The sequence below is a fragment of the Myxine glutinosa genome, chromosome 7 (genome assembly GCF_964187855.1).
Source record: "Myxine glutinosa chromosome 7, kmMyxGlut1.1, whole genome shotgun sequence".
Lineage (NCBI taxonomy): Eukaryota > Metazoa > Chordata > Myxini > Myxiniformes > Myxinidae > Myxine > Myxine glutinosa.
Genome location: NC_136267.1, coordinates 170,701,051 through 170,727,074, shown reverse-complemented (window position 1 = coordinate 170,727,074; position 26,024 = coordinate 170,701,051). Strand labels below are relative to the sequence as shown.

At 46.7% G+C, this 26,024-nt stretch overlaps 1 protein-coding gene across 8 annotated transcripts in view; it reads left to right on the top strand.

Annotated features, from left to right (window-relative positions):
• Positions 1-26,024, top strand: part of LOC137431830 (ikaros family zinc finger protein) — an 88,813-nt gene that overhangs the window by 14,925 nt on the left and 47,864 nt on the right. For 6 of the 8 annotated variants that reach the window (XM_078782553.1, XM_078782558.1, XM_068123572.2 and 3 more), the window contains exon 3: positions 23,833-23,943. In XM_078782553.1, coding sequence (XP_078638679.1) covers positions 23,833-23,943 — 111 coding nt within the window. Of the gene's footprint in view, positions 1-23,791; positions 23,944-26,024 lie in introns of all 8 variants that reach the window. The other 2 variants (XM_078782555.1, XM_078782554.1) reach the window with 1 other exon arrangement.

The following is a 26,024-nucleotide window of genomic DNA, read 5'->3' as shown; positions in this document are numbered from 1 at the left end:
TTCCACAAGGTTCCCAGAGGCAGTGCCTCTTAGAAAAATTACTGCGGCAGTTATTGCGAAGGCCTTGATTAAATTTTTCACTTTGGTTGGCCTACCTAAGGTCATCCAGTCTGATCAGGGTTCCAATTTCATGTCAACACTTTTTCAGCAAGTGGTACACCTGTTGGGAGTGGAACAACTAAGATCAAGTACTTACCATTGCGAGAGCCAAGGGGCCTTGGAAAGGTTTCACCAGACATTGAAGAATATGATTAGAACGTATTGTTTTGAATGTGACAAGGATTGGGATGAAGGAATACCCTTAATGTTGTTTGCTACGAGGGAATCTGTTCAGGAGTCATTGGGCTTCAGTCCTTTTGAGCTTGTGTTTGGACACGCAGTGCGAGGACCATTGAAATTGGTGAAAGAACAGTGGCTACAGGAGGAGTCACAGTCAACAGTGGTAGAGTATGTGTCAACGGTTAGGCACAGATTGGCAAAGGCTTGTGAAGTTGCGAGAAGAAACTTGAAAGTGACACAGGATAAAATGAAAGTGAGACACGAGAAGACATCTCAGATAAGAAATTTCAGTCCTGAGGACCGAGTGTTAGTGTTGCTTCCTGTTCCAGGTCAGCCACTACAGGCTAGATATTTCGGTCCCTATGCAATCGAAAGGAGGGTTAATGAAACATTACGTGGTGACAACTCCCGACCGACGGAAAAAGCGGCAGCTGTGTCATGTCAACTGACTGAAGAAATATTATGAGAGGATGCCTGTGGAGAAAATGGTTCCTGTTTCACCTGTCTCACCTGTCGTCGGGGTGCAAGAGAATCCAGAGGTTGAGTCTGGTGTGAAGTTTGATAACTTTTGATGACCAGGCTTGTCCCAGATTGACGTACACGGAAGTGTTGTCATTTCGATGAGAAATTAGGTCATTGACGAGGGAACAACAAGGACAACTATCCAGCCTAATTTTTGAGTTTGCACATTTGTTCACAGATGTACCTGGTCGTACTGACTTGGTATATCGTGATATTGAGGTGGGGGAAGCCACTCCTGTGAAGCAACACCCCTATCGGATGAACCCTGTGAAGATGGAGTATCTTCGGAAGGAGGTTCAGTATATGTGGGAGAATGACATCATCGAACCAAGCAGCAGTGAATGGAGCTCACCATGTGTGTTGGTTCCAAAACCCGATGGCAGTTTTCGCTGTTGTACGGATTTAAAACGGGTTAATGCAGTGACCAAGACCGACTCATATCCCATCCCGAGGATTGATGACTGTATTGATAGAATAGGCCAAGCTAAATTTGTAACTAAATTTGACTTGCTGAAAGGGTATTGGCAGATGCCTCTTACTGATAGAGCCAAGGAAATCTCGGCTTTAGTCACACCAAATGGGTTGTATCAGTACAAGGTTCTTCCCTTTGGATTGAAAAACGGGCCTGCTACAATTCAACGGCTGATTAATAAGCTTATTGCAGACCTTGAGGGGGTGGAGGCTTATCTGGATGATGTCATCATCCACACCATGACCATGGAAGATCATATTAAACAAATTCATGCATTTTTCAAGAAACTGACCGAGGCAGGGTTGACCATGAACTTATCTAAGAGAGTTTGTAAAAGCACAGGTGGTGTTTCTTGGCCATGTAGTAGGTCAGGGTCAGGTGTAACCGGTGACAGCCAAGATAGAAGCCATTGATCACTTCCAAGTTCCAAAAGGGAAGAAGGAGCTTATGAGATTCTTGGGTATGGCTGGTTGGTACTGGCGGTTCTGCAGAATTTTTTCTGATGTGGTAGCCCCTTTAACGAATTTGCTGAAGAGAGAGACCAAGTTTGTTTGGAATGACAAATGCCAGGCTGCCTTTGCCCACGTCAAAGCAATATTAATGAGCTCTCCTGTCCTAGCAGCCCCGGATTTTCAAGAACCTTTCAAGTTGGCCATTGATGCAAGTGATGTGGGGGCTGGGGCAGTTCTATTACAGGAAGATGAGGATGGAGTGGATCACCCGGTGTGCTACTATTCCAAAAAGTTTAATAAACACCAGGCAAATTATGCCACCGTGGAAAAAGAGACCCTTGCTCTCCTGCTAGCACTTCAGCATTATGAGGTGTATCTAGGAACTACTACCTTTCCTATAAAAGTCTTCACTGATCACAACCCCTTAACCTTCATTCAAAAAATGAAAAATAAAAATCAGAGGTTGATGAGATGGAGTTTGGCTTTGCAGGAGTTCAACTTGGAAATTGAGCATGTAAAGGGCAGGGACAATGTCGTTGCTGATGCTTTATCCAGAGTGACCTAACTTTGAAAATTCCTGTAGGTTGTTTGGAAGTTTTGTTGCTTTATTTTGGGAAATATTAATTAATTATTGTTGCTCACGTGAATTGATCATTTGGGGGTGAGTTTTAATTTTGTTTGTTAAAAGAGTTTTTGCATGCAAAGAAAGTTTTCACTATGTTCCAACTTTCTTTCTTGAGGGGGGGGGGGGGGGGGGGGGGGAAGTGTTACGGGTTCGTCACTTCCGTTGTTGTGGTTCTCATCCACGGTAAACATCTTTGGTTGCATGTACTATTATTGTTATCATTTAGGTGAAATAGAGATTACTGTTTTCAAAAGGTAAAAAAAGTTAATGTTTTTGAAAAGAAACCGGAAATTGGATCGGGAACCGGACGAAGAAGACGAGGAGGAGGAAGCGGAGAAAGAGGGGGAGTGAGTGAGGTCGAGGCAGAAGGAGCCGAGCTGTTTGGAGGTCTGGAGCAAACGCTGGCGAACGGAGGTCACTAGCGAACTTTGGGGTTTCCTGGGAAAGGGATTCCTGCGACAGAGTTGTTATCGCTGTGACAGATAAACCTGCGTGACAGGTTTTGCGGTTGATTCCGAAGAGAATCATTCGAGTGCCGTTACGTCTTGAGAACGGACTGTTGGCCATTTTACCTCGCGCTTGATTTCGCATCGCTCCAGGTTCTTCACCTCGCTTCAACCATTTTCGCAACCATCCAGACGTTAATCTGGTGTATGTGTGTAACGTGGATTTCCCGATTTCGCATCGCTCCAGGTTCTTCACCTCGCTTCAAACATTTTCACAACCATCCACACGTTAATCTGGTTCGTGTGTAACGTGGATTTTGAGTGGGAATTTGCGGTTCGCCGTTTGTGAGCCGTCGAACTTCCATACCCGAAGGTGTGATTTCCCAGTCGCCTCTTGAGGGTACCTTTGCCTATCTTTGGCAGTGTGACTGTCAACCGAACGGGATTCTGGTCTCGACACAACATCGTTCTGACGATCGCTTCAACATCGACTTTGGCTTGATGCCGGGATAGAGACATTGGGAATGTTATTTATGCTCACTTGGAGCACAGTGAGTTATATTGTACGAAACTGGTCGTACCGTCATAGGAATGATATATTGGTTGTACAATTGATTAATATTGTTATTGTACTGTTATTCTTGTGTGACCTTAATACAATACTTGTTTGTTGGTAACAAATGGTGTGGTTTCACCATTGTTCTTTGACATACAGAATAACACATCTTTCTGCCATGACTCCTCTCGGGGCTCGGAGGTACACCGTGACCGGGGTTTGGGGAGGAGCACGTAACAATACGCACCAACAAAGCCCACACGCCCAGCCATTCCACAGACTCATGCACCCATCCAAGCACTTCTTTGCCACTACCTGCACCACATGTGTCAATATCCAACAATTTACCTAAACCCTCTACCTGACTTTAAACTACCCACCCCGGGTATTCGTGAAGGTGTGTGTTGTAGGAATCAATCAAGTCCACAACTTTGTCCCAGAGGTAGGTTTAATAACAATCAGATCTCTGGCATCATCCTGTAGAATACAATCATGCAATATATACTGAAACGCAAAAGAACTTACCACCTTAGAAACCTTTAAATATCAACAATAACACTGCGTGTAGTAAATGTGTGAACTTATTTGTGGACAATAGTGTCCTCACTGTCAGACAAAACGGTCACGGATGGTCACTTGAACCTTCAATGGTCACTTCATAGCACAGCTGTTGAACAGCCGTTTTGACTCAGTGATTAGCCAAGGGGTACGGGATGATTTTATTGAGCTGCACGTGATGTCTTGATATTGGCTTTAAAAAGGCCACTGCAAAATGGGCATTTCAATCAACATGCCACGATTGTCAAGGGATCAACGGCAGCGTGCCCTGGGCATGCTGCAAAGCGGACTGAGCTACCATGAGGTGGCACGTCGCCTTGGCTGTTCACACCAGACGATATCGGCCCTGGTGAACAGACACCCTCCACAACTCTGCAGATGACAGACCTCGATCAGGGAGGCCAAGAGTCACCACTGCAAGGCAGGACAGGCAGATGGTCTGAAGTCACCTGCGGGATCGATTCCGTCCAGCATCCCGCACTGCGGCAGAAACTCCAGGGTATGCAAACCCACGGATCTCCAATGATACTGCACTAAGACGACTGCATGACTATGGTCTGACTGCCAGAAGACCATACAGAGGCCCCGTGATGACGGCTGCCCATTGCCGCAATCGACAGAGATGGTGCCAGCAGCATCAGCGGTGGACCTTGGCGCAGTGGAATGAGGTCGCTTTCAGCGATGAGTCAAGGTTCTGTGTGGACAGTCCTGATGGGCGTGAGCGTGTCTGGAGAAGAACTGGCGAGCGATATGCCGATTGTTGCGTGCGTCAAGCCAACAGGTGGGGTGGCCCAAGTGTGATGGTGTGGGCCGCCATATCAGGCCGGTACAGGACGCCACTGGTGGTTGTGGATGGGAATCTTAACGCCCAGCGGTATGTGGATAACATCCTGCGACCTCATCTGCTGCCATTCCTGCTAGACCACCCAGAACTGAGAACCTTTCAGCATGACAACGCTCGTCCCCATGCTGCTCGCTTTACCACTGCATTTCTCCAAGGCGAGAACATCAACACCATGCAGTGGCCTGCACTCTCCCCTGACCTGAATCCCATAGAGCACCTGTGGGATGAGCTTGGGAGACGCGTAGTTGGCAGGGCCAGGACACGGGCAGAGCTGCTTCAGACATTGAGGACTGAGTGGGACAGAATCCAGCAGCAATCCATCCAAAGACTGGTAGGCAGTATACACCGACGATGCACTGCCTGTATCCAAAACAATGGTGGCCACACACGCTATTGAAAGGGGACTGACATTGCACCCTGTGCTGTTCTGTACTGTAGAACAAACTGATGAGATGGTGTATCTTGGTCAAAAACTTGACATGTCATCAATAAAATGCCAATGTTTCAATTAGCAATTGTTGGTTTGTTTTATTTTGAACTGTTACAATTTTATTACATTTCAAACAAGTGGTAAGTTGTATGGTCTTCTGGCAGTCAGACCATAGTCATGCAGTCGTCTTCGTGCAGTATCATTGGAGATCCGTGGGTTTGCACGCCCCGGAGTTTCTGCCGCAGTGTGCGATGCTGGACGGAATTGATCCCACAGGTGACCTCGGACCATCTGCCTGTCCTGCCTTGCAGTGGTGACTCTTGGCCTCCCTGATCGAGGTCTGTCATCTGAAGAGTTGTGGAGGGTGTCTCTGTCCACCAGGGCCGATATCGTCTGGTGTGAACAGCCAAGGCGACGTGCCACCTCACGGTAGCTCAGTCCGCCTTGCAGCATGCCCAGGGCACGCTGCCGTTGATCCCTTGACAATTGTGGCATGTTGATTGAAATTCCCATTTTGCACTGGCCTTTTAAAAGCCAATATCAAGACATCACGTGCAGCTCATTAAAATCATCCCGTACCCCTTGGCTAATCACTGACAGTCAAAACGGCTGTTCAACAGCTGTGCTATGAAGTGACCATTGAAGGTTCAAGTGACCATCCGTGACCGTTTTGTCTGACAGTGAGGACACTATTGTCCACAAATAAGTTCACACATTTACTACACGCAGTGTTATTGTTGATATTTAAAGGTTTCAAAGGTGGTAAGTTTCTTTTGCGTTTCAGTATATATCAGGATCTTGGCATCATATTCGGAAGGATCGATAATATTAGTCAATGCAAGCAAGCCTAGAATATCAGCGGGTACGTACCATCCGAGTCTACATGTCAAATAATAATGTCGCAGGAGTGGCCCGGAGTCGCGGACGTCCATCACACCTGGGTTCACACCTTGATACATTTTCACTACATTCTCCCCGCCGTTAGAACTACACTGCCGCTAGGCAGGAATCGAGCGTGTGTCAGCATTAATTGATTCGTGATGTCAATCCATGTCAGTCGGTCCATCCGTAGCGGTCAGGGCGGCGAATTGCCCTGCCAGCACGGGTCCGGAAACTACCGGGTACGACATCCCCAAGCCTGGAGTCCCCTGCATTGGAGTAGCCGCTGGACGCAGGCGTCGGAGGGGGCACCTCAGTGCCTTCAGGCAGGGGTGTATCTGGCGACGGGAGGGACGGCAGATGTTCCATAGGCGGAGCTTCGGCAGAGTCCATAGACTCGTAAATCGGTTCGTCGATATCCCCATAAGGGTCGATGACCCCACAAGGGGCGAGATGGCGTATGGAGACTGTGGACTCACGTCCATCTCCCGTCATCACGCGAGCATGCTCGGGATTAGCCTGGAGTACCTGCACCTTATCCACTAAGGGATCGTACTTGCTCGTGCGAACCGCACGTTTGAGATAGGCTGGCCCCGGCTCAGCGAGCCAACTGGGTAAAGACCGGATACTACCCGAGCTTCTAGGGTGGTGGAACAGCCTTTTGTGAGGAGTCTGGTTGGTGGCCGTACATAGTAGAGCCCTGATCGAGTTCAGCGCCGCAGATAGTGACCAAGCCCATTTATCTAGGCCCTGGCCGAGGGTCCTGAGGCTTAGCATGACGGCCCTCCATATAATCCCATTGAAGCATTCGACCTGCCCATTCGCCTGTGGTCTGTACGGAGTGGTATAACTTGAAGCGACATTATTTTGGAGCAAGAAGCTCCTCACTTCCTGGGACAGGAACACCGCACCCCGATCTGTATGCACGTAGGCCAGATACCCAAACATAGAAAACAAATTCTGCAGGCACCGTATGACTGTGGCGGCTGTCATATCTACGCACGTGAAAGCGAAAGGGAATCGCGAGTACTCATCAACGATAGTGAGCAGATAACGAGAGTTACTCGACACCGGCAGCGGCCCTTTGAAATCCATCGCCAATCTCTCCCACGGTCTAGTAGCCCTGACCAGCGTCCCCATGGGAGGGTTGTAAAAACGCGGTTTGAGTTCCGCACATACAGCGCAGTCACGACAGACCCGGCGGACGTCCTCAACCGAGTATGGCAGATTACCACGACGCACAAAATGAGTGAAACGCGTCACCCCAGGATGATACATAGTGTCGTGCAAAGCGCGCATTCCCTCCAAAGTTATGAGACCCGCACACGTAGCCGGCCTCGATAAGGCGTCGGCGACCAGGTTATCCTTCCCCAGGCGATATTTGATGGTGTAGCAGAAGTCGGCGAGTTCGATACGCCAGCGAGTGATTTTCTCATTCTTAATGCGTTGAGCATGTAAGGTGTCGTACATAAACGCAACGCTCTGTTGGTCCGTGATGATTTGGAAGCATCGTCCGAGCAAGTACGGATGCCATCGCCGAATCGACTCGACGATCGCGTACGCTTCCTTTTTGACAGACGAATGCCTCCGCTCAGCAGAGGTGAGAGTGCGAAAGAAAGCCACAAGGCGCCCCCCTTGGGAGAGAGTCGCCGCTATCGCATGATCCGAGGCATCACTTTCTAAGACGAAAGATTTGCTCTCGTCGATCGTCGCCACAGCGGCGCCAGCGATGTCGGACTTTAGGCCCCGAAAGGCAGCCAAGGCGGCTGGGCCCATGGGGAACGCGTCACAGGCCACAAGTGGGTGGAGTTTCGCGGAGAAATTTTGCACCCACTTCGAATAATGGGCGAACAGCCCGAGAGCACGCTTCAGCGAAGCTCGATCGCAGGGCGGGGCTATATCGAGCAAAGGTCGCAGACGCTCCTTATCAAGAGCAACAGAGCCGTGGGTCACAGTGCACCCCAGAAGATCTATCGTGCGCATGGAGTAACGACACTTAGCCTCATTCATGGTTAGGCGATACCTCTGCGCGACCTCAAGGAAGCGCTTCAGATTCGCATCATGATGCCCCTGGTCATGCCCGCAAACCGTAAGATTGTCCAGATATACAAAGACATCGGTCAAGTTCTCCTTAGCGATGAGGTCATCCATAGCCCTCTGAAAACAGGCAACCCCGTTCGTCACCCCAAAAGGTAGTCGGGTGAACTGGTATAACCTTTGACCCGATTCAAAGGCGGTATAGATGCGGTCGGCCCCGGAGATGGGGATCTGATGATACACACTACGTAGATCGAGAGTGCTATAGACTGAGTACTGGGCAACCTGTCGAACCAGGGCATCCATCCCCGGAAGGGGGTAGGCGTCCAGCTGTGTAAATCGATTAATCGTCTGCGAATAGTCGATTACTATGCGTTTGCAATGCGCTTCACTTCGCACCACTAAGACCTGTGCCCGCCACGGCGACCGGCTAGGTTCTATGATACCTTCCTTTAAGAGCTGGGCTGTTTCTTCCGCAATGAATTGCGCGTCAGCTCGTGAGTAGCGCCGAGATTTTACCGCTGCAGGTGTGCAGTCCGTGGTCATATTGGGGAACAGCGATAGAGGCTCAATTTCCATCCCTGCGAGTGCACAAACAGCAAGCGTATCAGTACCACCAAATCCCATTTCCAAACGTCCATGTCGCTTACGAAAATCATGTCCTAACAAGATATCAGCACATCAAGCAGGAAAGACCATGAGATGTACATCTGGAAACATTCGTCCCTTTATCACAAGCTTCAATCGACATTCCCCTTTCGTGCTGAGCCTAAGCCCTTGGGAGGCCATAAAGATCCGACGGCATGTCGCGAGGATCGGCCATCCATGTTTTTGCACCAGTCGATGATCGATATAACTATCTGTGGACCCTGTGTCGATTAGAGCCCGTGCAAAAATTCCCTCGATCATAAGTGGGATGATGGCCTGAGCCAGGCCAGGCGGTCCGGCAGATGCCGAGCCATCAGAGCGAAACGACCGTGCCTCGCGTGTAGATCCAACGCCAGCTACATTTCTCCGTTTGTTCGAGCAGCCTCCGGAGGGCGCTCGTGTCAAGCGCATAGTTTGAAAGCCATCTGCAGTTTTCCGTGCCAAAACAGGAGCTTGTAGTTCGTACGAGCAGCCTTCGGATGGCACTCTTGTGTCACGTGAGAAGTGTCGAAGCCAACTGCAGTTCCCCGTGCCAAAACAGGGGCTTGTAGTTCGTACGAGCAGCCTTCGGATGGCGCTAGAGTCGCGCGAGGAGTCTCAAAGCCATCATGAGACGTTCGGATATTAGCCAAGGACAGTCGCTCCGCGTTCGGTCGTATTTGCGCCTTTTGTTTTGGCGGCCCGATGAATCTCACCAAGGTCGAGCACACAGCCAGGGGCCCACGAGGAGGTACGCCGCTCTTAAAAGGCGGGTGAGGCGCCCCGCTCTGTGCTCGGCCTCTTGGCCCGGCGATAAGCACATTCATTGGCGCGCGAGTTCGTTTGCCCCGCGCAGCTTTTCGGCAAACTTTTGCAAAATGCCCTTTTGTCGAACACAGATGACGTATCGCTTCCTGAGCCGGGCACACCGTCCGGGGATGTTGTCGATTCCCGCAGAAGTAACACGTAGCGTTTCGTCCGGGCTTTGGTCCCGCAGCCACGGCTGCCGCCAAGCCGGAATCAGGGTCCTCCTCGGGAGAGGCCAGGGGTTCCGGCAGTGATGCCGTGTCGGCTCCCGTGTCCTCGGCGGTAGCTCTCTCCGGTCGGGCTTGACGAGAAATCCCCGCGGTGACACGCGTATGATCGTAAGCGTTAGATTGTTCACAAGCTGAAGTGTAGACGTGAGCCAGCAGTAAAGCTTCCGTGAACGTCAAGTCCAACTTCAAGAAGCCTCTGTCTAACGGTAGAAGAGCTGATTGCTGAGACAAAAGAATTGCGTACAAGGTCATCTTGTACATGCTCGTGTGTACGTACTTCCGGGGCACTATCAGCGAGCAGACGTCGCAGCTCTTGTGCGAAGTGGTCTAGCGTCTCAGTGGGCTGTTGAGTCCGCTTTGCGAGCAGATGCCGGGAATAAACCACGCTTCGCTTCTTAATATAAATCCGTTTTAGTTCTGTCACCGCTGCATTGAATGTCGTACACTGTTCGATTCCCCTGTAGACGGTATGGTGTACTTTAGTCTGCAGTACCTGTAATTTTGTTTCATCAGTGACAGCGGCGTCCTGGGCTTTGAACTGATTGTCCAGGGACTTTAGCCAATGCGTCAGCTCCGAGCCCGAATCCGCTGCTGTGGGTCGGCGGAGAATTGCGGCACCTGGATCATCCTGTGTCCCGCCATAATCGCCTCTTGTCCTCGAGTGGACGGCGAGACTGATTGTTATTAAGTGTTGTAGAATACAATCATGCAATATATATCAGGATCTTGGCATCATATAGGAAGGATCGATAATATTAGTCAATGCAAGCAAGCCTAGAATATCAGCGGGTACGTACCATCCGAGTCTACATGTCATAGAATAATGTTGCAGGAGTGGCCCGGAGTCGCGGACGTCCGAGGTCTTATAGACGCCTCCCAGTGGTTTAAGTGAGCATCACACCTGGGTTCAACTTTGATACATTTTCACGACAGGGTCCATCTTCCCCCAATCACTCCTTCGCACCATGCATTCCACACCTTCTATCCCGCACCAAGCATTCCACACCAAATATTCTCACACACACCAGGTTGTCTTGCACACCTCTTGTGCTCACACACCTGTTCCCCACTTGCACACCATGCAAGTCAATTCACTTTAACACACTCCATTCGTCCTCAATACACCACCTCTGGTTATTTCCAACCAATGCCTCATTTGCGCCTCATTCTCAAGCTCATCCTCACACACAATTTCTCCACACTACGACACACACACAGCATCATCCAACAAACTACTTCTCCCCCTAATACTCGTGCTTTCCCGTCTTCCCTTACACTAAGCACTCTCTCGTCATTATTATCCATCTAACCTCTCTACGTCCCCTCTACCTGTACAAAAGTCACTACTTAACTCTCATGTCCGCTACGGTCATTTACTAAATCCCTATCATTATCCTAGCTCGCCTTCGGCTAGTTTACACTGCCACCCCATAATCTACTGCTCATGTGCCCCAATGTGAGGAATGGTAAAACCACCATCCCTTCACACCAGGCACCATTCCCCAACACTATCACCCCCCAATCCTCTGCACTATGAGCCCCCGTCATTGGAGGTTCTGGGTCCTGCCTCGGCCTCCAAAGCTGAGGCGATCCATGAGGGGGCCTGCTCGCCGGTGTAGGGTCTTATCCAGTCGGCATGGACGATCCGAGGGAGGGCTCGTGGCCCCCATCCTGATCTTAATGACCATGTCACAAATTTGCGCCAGGACGACCCTCGGGCCTTGCCAGGGTGAGGTGAGTTTGGGACACCTGCCCTTCCGCCTCCGGAGATTGAAGAACCAAATCTTCATCCCCGGAGAATACTGACTCCCCTGGCTCCGGTGGTCGTACCTACGCTTCATCTTGGCACCCGCCTGCTGAAGCTGGCGGCGTGCGAAGGCATGGACCGTCTCCATGCCTTCCTTTAAGTGACGTGCATAGCCCTCCCCCGGCGGTCTATCAGATGTCTCTGGCACGGGACCGCATAGCAGGTCGGTGGGAGCCCGCAACTCCCGCCCGTACATGAGCAACGCTGGACTGCATGCGGTGGCCCCGTGCTGCTTAGTTCGGTAGGCCATTAACAAATACGGGAGATGTTCGTCCCAGTCGTCCTGACGGGTGGTGGTAAATAATGCCAATTGTTGAACCAGGGTTCGGTTGAACCTTTCCACCATCCCGTCATATTGAGGTCTTAAGGGCGTTGTTCGTGTCTTTCTAATTGACAGGAGCCTGCACACATCTTTTAGCAATTGGCTTTCAAAATTTCGACCCTGGTCGGTGTGCAGCTCCTCTGGAATCCTATGCCGACATACAAATCCTTCCACGAAGGCCTGTGCGACCACCCCGGCTTCTTGGTTGGGGAGGGCATAGGCCTCCGGCCACTTGGTGAAATAGTCCATTACAATTAGGATGTACTTATTACCTTGGCGGGTGCGGCGTAGTGGTCCTAGAATATCCATAGCCACCCGCTCAAGGGGGGGCCCAACCTGGTGTAATTGAAGGGGGGGCCCTCATCCTCCGTGCTGGTGCCTTTTTAGCAGTACAGGCGTCGCATCTCCGACACCAGTCCTCTATATCGCGCCCCATATTCACCCAATAGAACCTCCGGCGGACCCGAGATGTAGTCTTTGTTCTGCCCAAATGGCCGCCGGAGCGGGTGCCATGCACCTGCTGCAATATTGTGTTTTTTAATTTGTCTGGAACTATCACCAGCCAGGAAGTTCTTTCAGAGGGAATCTCTACCCATTTGCGGTACAAGATGTTGCCTTTCAATTTTTGGAGATGCTTTTTGACGAGAGGAAGACGCGAGAGGAAGCGGCAATAACTTTTGGAGATGTGCAGCAGTTGTTTTCCACGAATACAGAACGCAAGCACCCTTGTATACCCGACTGTGAAGCCAATCATCAAATGCATCTGTCCGTACATTTTGCCACGCCACCTGTGATATAAACCTGTTGTTGACTTCTTGCTGCGACAGACAATCAGTGATATGGTTCTTTTAACAAATAAATCACCAAAGTGTAAAAGAAACTCACCAGATTGATATACTGAGTTAAGAAAATAAACCCAAGTCAAGAAAAAAAAAAATATTCCATATTAAATGTCAAGTCTATATATATATATATATACGTCTAGTGTGCCTATAATTGCGTTTTTTGGTATTTGACCTTTTAACTTGGCCCCAGGGGACTGCCAAAATGATAGTATTGTTGCGGATCTTGTCGCCGGCCTTCTCCCCTTACCAAGGGTGGATTAGTCCCCTTGTCTTTGACTGGCCTGGCTGTACCATCCTGGTGTGTGTTCTGTACCATCCTCCAAACAGTGACGACTCCATTTACATTTCGCTGTCTGACAACATTGACCAACTTCAATCAACACAGAGTTGAGGCATTCGGCTTTGTCACGTGCGGTGTCAACTGTGTAGCCATTTGAGGTAAGTGAGGGGATGGAGGAGGAACAAATGCCAGAAACAGATTTGACCAGATGCCACCAGGATTTGGAGGAAGGAGACAGGTTTGAGAGTTCATTCTTGAGTGTGGAGAGATAGTGCTTCCTGGCACTCCTGAGGGTAGACACACACTTGTTCCGAGTTTAGTGAAAGGAACTGAGATTTCCTTCAGTTGGATTTGCCTTCCAAGAGGCAAAGGCAAGTTGTTTCAGGGCAACTGCCTCACCACACGATTCAGTGTACCATGGACGGGAGGAAGGGCAAGACAACTGAAGACGAGACGGGATAAATCTGTGCATGAGAGAGAGCAGTTTGCTTTGGAAGAATTCCCAGGAAGAATTGATGTCGGAGGCAGTCGAGATGGGAGACCAGTCCAGATGATTGATGGGTGCTTGCAGACCGTGCCAGTCAGCCTGAGTGAAATGCCAGACTTGTCGGCGCTGAGGAGGCTCTCTGAGAATGGCCAGAGAGATGTCCACTTTAACAAGCACATGATCAGAAGAACCGATTGGAGCAGAAGAAGAGCAGCAGACATTTGCAGGGAAGTTTGGCATAACCAAGTCTAGAAGAGAAGATACTCCATTGACTGAGATCCGGGTTGGGAAATTGACAGATTGTGTCAGTCCCAATAAGTCGCAGAAGTCCTTTGCTGAGGTGCCATGGCTGGTGAGAGACGAACCCACACCCAGCCAGCTGGCATGATGACAGTTTAAGTCGCCACATATGAGGAAGAGAGAGTTTGGATGAGTTTATAGAAGTTGGTCCATGTTGTCAGACAGCGAAATGTAAATGGAGTCATCACTGTTTGGAGGATGGTACAGAACACATATGAACAAAAGGTGGGAGCGGAGAGGAAGCCGTAGCCATGGGTACTCCTGGGGGTGGGGTGGAGAGAGGGCAGTGCAAGGAGAGTGAGGAAGAGAGTTTTTGATAAAGATAGCAACCCCACCACCAGGACGAGGCCCAGGTCTATCGTATCGGAGGAGGGAGTAACCAGGAAGAGATATTAAGGAATCAGACATCTAGAAGGAGGAAAGTTTCTGTTAAGCAGATCAAGTCTGGATTGTCAGAAGCAACCTGAATGGAGAGATCAATCAGGTTTGAGCGAAGGCCCCGGATGTTTGAGGTCCATACCGTTAATGAGAGAGGGGTAGCATCGGGTGCAGGACAGGGGAGGGGAGGGGTAGGGTCAGATGAAGGATGAGAGGGGGAGGTAGGGAGAGCAGTTGATCGTGTGTCAGAGATTACAGAAGAGTTGCAAGAAAGGGAAGGATGAGGAGGATAAAAGGTTTGATGGTGATGGGATGAGGCACAGTGAGGGGTTGTTTGAGGGGGGGGGGGGGGCAGAGGAAAGTAGAAGGTTGGGGGAGGTGGAGGTATGAGATAGAAGGGAGACGAAGTGGGGAGGAGGGAGCTTTGAGGAAGAGGGGGGAGGGGGGAGAATTGGAGAGGGATGGTAGGGGGAATGATTTGAAGGGCAGGGGTTGGGGGGGAGTTTAGGAGGGGAGGGGCAAGGGGGGAGTTTATAAAGTGGATGATTAATGAAAGACGAACATTTATAACAAATTGGGTTTATTGTGATTTTCAAGTTAGCGATCCGTTTAAGAACGATGGAGGAGGGGTGGAATGAATGTGAATTTAGAGCATGTAGTGAGGAAGAATTATAAGAGATTGATTTTTTAAAACTCAACTGGACTATGTCCAGCTGAGTTTTTGTTGACACCCAGTGTCTGTCGTCTGTCTGTCTGTCTGTCGTCTGTAAACAATTTGACGTCTACGCTCTAAAAGTCACAAATATTGATGCAATTTGATGAAACTTGTTATGCAGCATATTTAAGACATAAACTAGTTTGGGATTGCATTTGGGCGTTGTACGCCCAAAAATGGGCGCGGCAGGGTGGCCATATTGAAAATTGGCATAACGTTTCACTAGATTTTTGGACTCTATGTCTGTTGAGTCTTTTGCATGTCCTGTAATTTGGAGTGTTGCTTGAGCAAGGTGATCCTGTTTTCGAGGTTGGATGTGTTAATAAAGGTTACAACACGAGTACATTTGGTGAGTGGAAGTTGAAGAGTTGAACTATATAGTTTGTGGTTCTATTATGCATATTCTAACCATATTGATATAGACCAGTTGAGTTCAGGTTCCCTGGAACCTCTAGTTTTGAAGTAGAACGAGTTGAAGAGGAAATTGAAAAGAGCCTTTTAAATAGGAAGAAAAACAGCATGTTGTAATATACCACTGAATAAAACACTGCAGGGGAAAGTTTAAACATATTTGAACAACCGTGAAGAACAATCTTATATTCACAAAAATACCAACAGGGAGAGGGCCTAGAGGGACAACCACGAGTCACGTGAGCAGGGCAAAAGGTGGAAGGAAAGTTTACGCTCTTTTAAATTGAACAGTGAAAACGATCTGGGGAATGGGGTGAAATGGGGGTGAAACACGTGGTCAAATAACGAACGAACGAAAAGAACAAAGAAGGAAATGTTTTTTTTTTGTTTGTTTTTTTGTTTTTTGAGTTGAGATTTTAAACAAGGAAGTATGGGGTGAAAAGACTGGGAAAAACTGAGAGAACGAGAGTAGATGGACCACAATCGACCGCTGAGAGAAAACAAAGCCTTCAGGTAGGAAGCTTAAAGAACTAGGACGCAAATAACGCGGCACGAAATACTCGACTATTTTATACAGGTATGAATGATCAACACCGAGAATCTTCCTCGGGACACACTATAGGTATACACACGTAAGATAAATACAGTTTCGACAAAAATAAAATTGTGGACAATTACTTAACTTTGAGCGTGCGTGAAGATTGTGGACAGCTTCGAAAAACCGTGACCTCCCCGACAAGATCTCGCGGTCTTCAGTTGTCATACCCTTCCTCCCGTCCATGGTACACTGAAGCTTGTGGTGAGGCAGTTGCCATGAAACCACTTGCCTTCACCGCATGGATAGTCCGTGGGCCCAGACCTGAAATTTCACTTATCGGTACCACCTGGGGGGGCAAATTCTAGTTATGATTTTTTAATTTGTATATATCTGTAGATCATATTTTGATATGATAGCCATCCCAGAGTAGTAGCTTATTGGTAGATATCACCTCTTGAATGTATCAACCCTATGCACGTAAAACCCCAAAAAAACGCACTCCGTGAATTTCATTCATTGTGCAAATATACCTCCAAGTGGACGAGTATAACATAATAAGCACACAATAATACATATAATACCTTGAGTCTCCTTTTCAACACTCAACCACTCACAAATTGTTGATATATTTTGCTATTAATGTGTAAATTATGCTAGAATTGCAATGTAAAATTTTGTTGATTTTTATAAATTACTAGACGACCCATGACCCGTTGGGTCAATATCAGTTTGAATAGTCAATGTCAATGTCAATTCCTACAGGTCGCACAAGATCTGCCTGCAACCCTCTTTTGGTTAAACTGCCAAAATCAAGACTCTCTGCTCACCTTCACTCCTTCATTCCTCTTTTCTCCCGCCTCTGGAACAAACTCCCTCACTCTCTTCAATCCCACTCCACCCTCCAAGTCTTTAAAACAGCTGTTCACCACCATCTCTTATCTTCCCCCATCCAAAACCTTGATCTTTTCTACCCCCGCTAATTTCACCCCAATTCCCCTTTTTGAAATACCAACTTCTGTCCTGGAAGTCCTTGGTGTCCTTGTGCTTTATACTTCTCCCTCCCCCCCCCCCTTCCCATGCCTCCTCCCCCCGGGCCCTCTCCCTTCCACACATCTCCCTGCTCTCGGATGTTGTGTTTGTGTGCTTCCCCGTTTCTCCCCATCTTGTCTTCCGCTCCCTCTTTTTGTGTATTTTGTTTGTCTGGTCGATTTGTTTGTGAAGTAAATGTTAGCTCTTTCACGAGCCTCGATTCAGTATACAAAAAAAACAAAAAAAAAAACAAACAATAATAGATATGAGAATAGAACTAAAGCGAATGCTGGACATCATCAGGGAGATTATTTGGGCCAGCAAGCCGTAAGGCTCACCTCTCCAGCGTTCTAAATAACTTACCTGTGACACGTGATTTCGGCCCTTATCTCCGATCAGGTTTTTTTTTTTTTTTTTTAAATAGAAAAAACACGCGACCCGTGGACTACCACGATTTTGTTGTCAGAGGACACTTCTGATGACGATGTTCTTTGTCGACGATCCTCCATTTACATAAACTCGCACGTTCTCTTTCCTCTTCCCTCGACTGAGCGCCACATACAGCTGACCATGCTGGAAGACCGGTTTCTCCAGGTAGACCAGCACATTCTCCATAGTTTGCCCTTGCGCCTTATGGATCGTCATTGCGAAGCAGGATTGTATGGGGAACTGGCAGCGCTGCAAAGGGATATCCTCAGCTTCCGACAGATTTAGTCGGATCCGAGGGAGCATTACAGTTTCGCCTTCAAACGTTGAACTTATGATCCTCGCAACTATAATATTTCGAAGCATGTCCTCAACAATCATGCGCGTCCCGTTGCAAAGTTTCGGAGGGTCCAAGTTCCGCATCAAAATGATAGGGGATCCTTTTTTGAGCTCGAGGTTGTGCGGCGGCAATCCCGAGACTTCAACGGAATCTAGGAATTCCGTTGGGAAGTGCGTCGCATCAGTACCCTCAGTCACACTGTTGAACGCAGCATACTCCTTGCTAGCACCAGGGAACCTTGTGATGCATCTTGAATTGATGTTTCGCATCATATCGTTGAGGGGCACTAATATAGACCTTGCTGAAAAAACCTCCATCGGATTGGCGAATGATGGATATATGGTATCGATGCACTCATCGAGCCCACTCGCTGTCAGCAGTATATCCTCTGGCAAATCTATCTCATCATCCGCATTTTTCTCGATTCTATCCTCGCCGATGTCGAGCAAAAATCTTGAAAACTGCCCACTTCCGTCGGTCAGTCGCATATTAGTTCTCAAGTGAAACATTCCAAAGCTCTGCCATAAGTAGGACTTCTTTATGCACGCATTCTCAACGTCGGCATCACACCCTCTTTTCACCATGGGCAGAATATGACGGAAATCACCACAGCATATCGTCAAGATCCCTCCATAAGGCTCGTCTTTGTCACATACATCACGCAACGTGCGATCCACAGCCTCGAAACTCTCTCTCCTGATCATAGGACACTCATCCCACACGATGAGTTTTGTACTTCGAAAGAGGTCTGCGATAGTGGAATTTTTATCGATGTTGCATACGCCATCTTCCCTTGGTGTCAGAGGGATTTGGAACCTTGAGTGCGCTGTTCTTCCACCAGGCATGAGGGTAGCAGCTATGCCAGATGAGGCCACCGCAAGGGCAACTTCTCCACTCGCTCTCACTGGAGAGAGAATCAGGTTAATAAGAAACGTCTTCCCTGTGCCTCCAGGCACGTCAATGAAAATCATTGATGACTGATTCGTGCGGATGTTACTATTCGCGTCCATAGACGTGAGGTGTGATTCGTTGTCCGCGTCCGTAGCGCCGTCGGAGGGTTGATACGACATTCTTCCTGCAAATAGTATTGTGTTTGTGCTATCGTTTTGCCGATCATCAAATGACAAATAAATTACATTGTGAAAATTATAGATTTCAAATAAACCTATTTAAAGTGTATGCGCATATAAATAATAATAAAAATCGAAGAAATATCTCTCGATAATTTCCTGAAACATATTTTACTTCCGGGTAATAATGTTGAATGAAATAACGAAGATATATATGTATGCCTGTTATTTTAGGCGGTGTATTTTCGTATATCAACGTGGTGCGATTTTAAAAATATATCTCTGCAATTTCCCGTGTGTGCGTGAATGTTCTCAATTATTTCTTTTACCGAGTCTAAAACCATTGATAAAAATGAAATCAGATGGCGACTTAGATTGAAGATAAAGGCGTGAGACAGACTCAATGGCCTTGAAGATACAAGCCTTTCAGAATTCATTTCGTTCTATAAACGGAAACTTTCATCGGATTTTCTTCCCGTTTTTTTTCAACCGAGTCTAAAACTATGTTAGCAACTGTGAAAAATGAAATGATATATCGAATTTGATTTGAAATAAAACTGAGAGAGAGAGCAAGACACCACGGGCCTACAAAACAGGCCTCAAAGCTATGCGAGTTAATAAAATGGTGGATATTACTACTCTCTCAAAGGGGTAAGCCACGCCCCTGGACCGATCGAATGTTACACACAAACACGCAAGATTTCAATTTTATAATTATATAGATGTGTGTTATTCCCCTGAAATATATTTTGGTGCCATGCACAGGCCCCATTTGAACTCAGTTGGCTTGCACAATGTATCTAGGATACAAGAATGTATGAAAAGTGATTATTTTTCTTTCCCCAATAACCTAATAGATTGATATCTAAATTTTTCAGCAAACAAAGTTCAACAGATGTGTAATCATACTTCTTCGGGTTTTATACAAACTGCCAAATGATACTCACAACCATGTACTTATAAAATCTGTAACAGATACAAAGTCAAACAGATACACAAGTCACAAATGAATATCCCTGTTATTGTGTTAAAGCTTCAATAACTGAATGCCAACACAGTACCCACAAATATGCAATGTTCTTGAAATTTCAATGATCATGGATCACCATCACGGACTTTCAAGTTCAGGATCCTCATCATCTGTATCAGAGTCCCCTAGATCCACAGAGACTTCTTCAACTGGCTGATTGTTGCATGTCTGTAGCTTACACATATCTGTACACTTCAGTCCATTGGTAAGGCATGTGCAATCAGGTATTTTGCATGAGCGTGCACACTTGCAGGAGAGAAGCTGCAACACGGCATCTGGTGCTGGTGAACCTCGCATCCACTCAATGGCCAGCTTTCCATCCTCATCTGTGGTCCATCCACATCCTTGAGGGCTTGACACAAAGGGTTTACTTTGAAGGCTGCGCCTCCAAATAGCAGCTTGGTAATTGGCACGGAGGACATGCAGGAACAGACAATCTTCACAGGGTGGAAGTTGGCTGGATTCCACCTCTCCTCGTTTGGCACAAAATATTTGATATCGCAACTCATTGACATTACAGGTGTTGGTAGAAGGTACATACATGTGACATGTGATCTCTTGTAGTTTTTCAAACAGTTCTGTGGATACCTCCCATGACTGTCCAGTGTCCATGCTAACTGAAGGCCTCCTGATATGTCTTATTTAACTTCATTTGTTTCAACGCGATCATTTTTCCTCTGCCTGCAAACGCACTAACAGTATCACAACCAGTAAATGCATGAAGTCCAATCAGAGCTTCACATACACTGCCTCCCATTGATTGGACTGGTTTGCTAATATCAATATAACGTGTCAATATAACGTGTCAATATCACGTCAATATAACGTAACTGTTTGAGAAAGGAGCAAATGTTCAATTACATGAAACTAAATATGTTAAATAAGTCTTAAATAGAATCAAAATTTCCTTGCACATCGTTTTGGGATCTCAGGTAAAAAAACACAGACGATGCTCACTTCAAGCAGGAATTATCAGATTTTTATGTTTCTTCTATGAAAATCAAAAATTAAATACATTTCAGACAACTGAATAAACCCTAGTTTAATGGAATCTCCAATGTAAAACTTCAAACATAACAATAAGCTTGGAAATTTGGTTAAATTGGAGCTACAATGCAAAATGCCTAGTTCCGGTCACTGTTTGCATTTTGGGGGTAGGGTAAGGAAAACGTCTGTAAAATCAACAAATTACCATAGATCATCATAGTTTTTGATTCCCCCAAAACATAATTAACTCATTTAAATGATACACTAGTAATGGGGAACCTATAGGACATCTAAAATATTTTTAAAACAAATCATATTCATAAATTCCCCAAATTCAATCAAGTTTTACATGCAAATCAGCACTATTTTAACTACCAACTCAAAAATGTGTATGCTTAGCTCAATATATTTGATTGTAATACTAAAAGCAACTTGTTTTGGATACCTAAGGCATATTATTTGTTGATAATTGACTAATAGGAATATGTTACATCATTTTGAATGATACTACCAATATACGCAAATACCGGAGGGTACCCAAACAGTAAATTGCAAATTAAATAGACTAAGCTACTCTTCTGGAAAGGCTATCACATATTAATTCACTTATATGGACCCAACCAATAATGTAGTACCACTAAAGTTTTAACCCCAATATGGTACCGATATCTGGTCTGGCCCATGGACTAGGAAGGCTAATCCAACTGAAGGTAATCTCAGTTCCTTTCACAAAGCACGGCACAAGTGTGTGTCAACCCCTCAGGAGAGCCAGGAAACAATATCTCTCTACTCTCAAGACTGAACTCTCAAACCTGTCTCCCTCCTCCAAATCCTGGTGGCGCCTGGTCAAATCTGTTTCTGGTGTTTGTGCCCCCTCCATCCCCTCCCTTACCTCAAATGGCTACACAGCTGACACCACACGTGAAAAAGCCGAATGCCTCAACTAACGTTTGCCTCAAAATCTTGTGTCCCGAACCTATCTCTCTCTGTACCCACCTGACGGCATTAGCCCACGGGTCCGAAAATCCTGCTCTGCTGCTCTAACTCACCCTCTCTCCATTCTCTTCACCTTCTCTTTTGCTCAAGGTAATCTGCCATCTGCTTGGAAATCAGCAAACATTACTGCTTTACACCAAAAAGGTGCAAAAACAGATGCTTGCAACTACAGACCAATCAGCCTGCTCCCAATAATCAGCAAGGTTATGGAATCAATAACAGAAGAGACAGCATCGCTTCTGACATCTATTTTTTTATTTTTTTTTGTATACAAGATCGAGGCTCGTGAAAGACCTAACATTAATCACAAATATTTCCTCTTCTCCAATGGCTTGACCTCGGATCATCAATATGGATTCAGACCAGGTCATTCCACTCTGGACATGCTGCTTCTGCTGTGTCAACAATGGATGGAGGATGGTGGTCCTTAATGCCAAACAGGAAATCAGAGCTGTCTCCCTTGATGTATCACGTGCCTGCGATATAGTCTGGCACCCAGCTCTGCTCACCAAATTCTCCTCCTATGGTATCCATGGAAATATCCACGCATGGTTTGCAGACTTCCTCTCTGGTCATAGTCAATGTGTGGCCCTGAATGGATTTCTCTCATCTCTCCCTGTTCAGGCTGGAGTTCCCCATGGCAGTGTTCTGGGCCCTGTGCTTTTTCTGGTCTTCATCAATGATCTCTCCGACTCTGGAAATCCTCTCTATCTCTTTGCTGATGTCTCCACTCTCTGCCGCTCCATACCTCATCCCTCAGATCGGCAGTCTGCAGCCTCCTCACTCTCTGCAGACCTGGACAAAATCACAGACTGGTCAAACAAGTGGAGCATGTCTTTCAATCCTGACAAATCTCACACTCTTACTATGTCCCTCCAAAAAGACCGACAGGACAACCCTCCAATCTACTTTCTCAACAATCGTCTTCAAGAAGTTCTGTCGCTCAAGCTTTTGGGTCTCACTATGTGCCATGATCTTTCCTGGGGAAAACCACATTTCCAATCTGGCCTCCAAAGCCAGTCGCCGACTGGGCATCCTCTGTCGTGTGAAGTCCTTCCTTGGCACACCTGAGCTCCTTACCACATACAAGGCTTTCATCCACAGCTCAATGGAAAACTGTTCTCCCCTCTGGGCTGGTGCTTCTGCCTCACACCTAGCTCGGCTTCACGCTGCTGAAACAAAACCTTTCAGAATCATTGGAATCTCCCGCGATGAAGCTAACTCCGAGGGCCTTTCACTCACTCACCGCAGGCAGGTTGGTGGTCTTTCTGTCTTCTAACGACTCCTCTACGGCCTAACTCCCCCAGCTCTGTCTGTGCTCTGTCCCCCAAATATTCCTGCAGGTCGCACAAGATCTGCCTGCAACCCTCTTATGGTTAAACTGCCAAAATCAAGACTCTCTATTCACCTACACTCTTTCATTCCTCTTGTCTCCCACCTCTGGAACAAACTTGCTCACTCTCTTCAATCCCACTCCTCCCTCCAGATCTTTAAAACAGCTGTTCACCACCATCTCTTATCTTCCCCCAACCAAAACCTAGATCTTTTCTACCCCCATTAATTCACCCCAGATCCACGTTTTTGAAATAGCAACTTCTTTCCTGGAAGTCCTAGCAGTGTCCATGTGTTTTTTTCCCTCTCCCACCCCTTCCCATGCCTCCTCCCTCCCAAAGCCCTCTCCCTCCCGATCTTGTCTCCCGGTCCCTTTATCCTATGTTTTATGTGCCAGTTTGTCTTTTTGTGATTAATGTTAGCTCTTCCACGAGCCTCGATCTTCTATACAAAAACAAAAAAACACTCAGAGGATGGATTGTTCATGAATATTCCCGAGTACTAGAACATTTGTAGTAATCGGAAGCAGTATATCTGCTTATCTGTCTTCTTTTTTGACATTATTGGAGCTATCTCAAAATATTACCATAGATTATTTCGAAATTTTACTTTGGACTGAGTGGCATTGCCATTGTGTTTCTAACTTGAAATTATATCGCCTTTTTTGCGTCATTTAATTGTTGTTTCATCCATTGATCTCTTCCTGATTGAGCTTTTTGCTGCACGGATGTCAGGGCTTCTTGTCCGTCAGCACGTCCTGCTGGTTTTCCCATAGGCAGAACGTCATTGTCTTCGCTGCCCGAGAAGGTTTTCGTGGAGGTGGCTACTGGACCCAGTCCTAACAGCCCAATTGGATCGGTTTCACCATCAGGAAACAACCTACAAGGTAAGGCCCCTTTCACATCCTGAGGTTTGCTCAGATGGATAGGGATGCTCGATTGTGTTTTGCCCTTCTCTGGTGTGTAAAATATATAATTCCAAAAGGAATGGTTAAGCCAAACCAGAGCTCGAACACATACTGGTCTGAAAATTTCATGTGCAAACCCTCTGATGGTTAAACTGCCGAAATCTCGGCTCTCTGCTCACCTTCACTCTTTCATTCCTCTTTTCTCCCACCTCTGGAACAAACTCCCACACTCCCTTCAATCCCACTCCTCCCTCCAGGTCTTTAAAACAGCTGTTCACCACCATCTCTTATCTTCCCCCATCCAAAACCTTGATCTTTTCTACCCCCGCTAATTCACCCCAGATCCACCTTGTTTGAAATTCCAAATTCTTTCCTGGAAGTCCTGGCAGTGTCCATATGTTTTATACCTCTCCCACCCCCCCTCCTTCCCATGCCCCCCCCCCCCCCCCCAAAGCACTCGCCCTCTCTCAGATCTCTCGATGTCTCCATGTCTCTCGGTCCCTGCTCTCAAATGTTGTGTTTGTGTCCTTTCCCCTCTCTCCCCATCTTGTCTACCGCTCCCGATGTTATATGTTTTATGTGTCGGTTTGTCTTTCTGTGTGATTAATGTTCGCTCTTTCACAAGCCTCGATCTTGTATACAAAAAATAATAATAATAATAAATAAATAAATGCAGCTTGCGATACCTGTGCTGCAGCGCACTGTTAATTCCCCTTTCTTTCCCGAGGAAACGATGATTAATGAATCTTAGCTTTCCAGACACAGGAATGGCATTCTCAGGTGTTGATGAAATCCAAATTTATTGCACATCCACCATGGGAAGTACATTCCATAGACCTGTAATCAGAGAAAATCAAGAATCATCGAGTCTGTTTATAAAATGAGAGGTTTGGGTGATATCCATATAGGTTACACTTTGTACTGCAATACCAGTTGACATATTTGTGAACAGAAGTAGCGCTAAAACTACACAATGTCGAATTGCCTCACATGGCCAAAGGGATCTTCAGCGTCGTCACAAGTGGATGCTAGCTGATGGAATAGCTGGCTTAGCGTCCCTTCCAAAGGATGGTTAGTCAGGTGGCTTAGTGCTATATTTAAAGATTACCGTTAGCGGGTGGATAAAAGCACAATATTTGGCATGAGGCTCCCTTAGGGCCTATTAATTGATGTTAGCGTAGGAGCCCTCCGGAGTTTTAATTTTTTTTTAATGTAAAACACCAAAATTCAAGATATGACTTATGACTACCAGGATTTGAGAAAAGCTATATTTTGTCATCGATGTCGGCCATCTTGAATTTTGGTGTTTTACATTTAAAAAAAACTTTGAAACTCCGGAGGGCTCCTGGGCTAACATTAAGTAATAGGCCCTAAGGGAGCCTCATGCCAAATATTGTGCTTTTATCTGCCCGGTAACGGTAATTTCACTGAGCCACCTGACTAGGTGCACTTTATGCAGCATCATTCCTGCAAAGCACCTATTTTGTCCTTGGTGCTCCCCCTCTTTTTCTCTATTTGCTGTTCCTTTTCTCCTGCTGCATCCTGATCCATTCAGTGCTATAGCTCTTCCGCAAGACTTGACTCTCAAGCCAATCAAGTTTCCAGATGTAGCAACCATAGTATTCTTTAGTTCACTTTTGTTTTTATGGACAATCGAATTACTGTGAGGCCCCGACATTCGTGGATTCGACGCTCATGCACCCCACGTATTAGTGTTTTATAAAATGTGACCTGCTTCTACATCCGCAGCCCTGTGCTTTGCATAATCACAGTTTTTGCAGGTGCAAAATTGTATCTTTCATTATTATTTTATCTTATATTTTTAATTGGGAACCATGAGTGATTATTTAATGATATATCTGTTTAGTTTTAAATATTTTGATTCCTTTAGTCCGCACACGATTAAAGTGTGATTCCCAAAGCGCGTCTTGGTCCCGGAAATAGTTGCCGTTTTAACGGCTTGGGGTCCAAGCCTGAAGGAAGACACGGCACTCAGCATTATCTTCCGGCACTCAGCATTATCTTATGAAGATAGACATCGAGTTTAAATTGCGTAATTT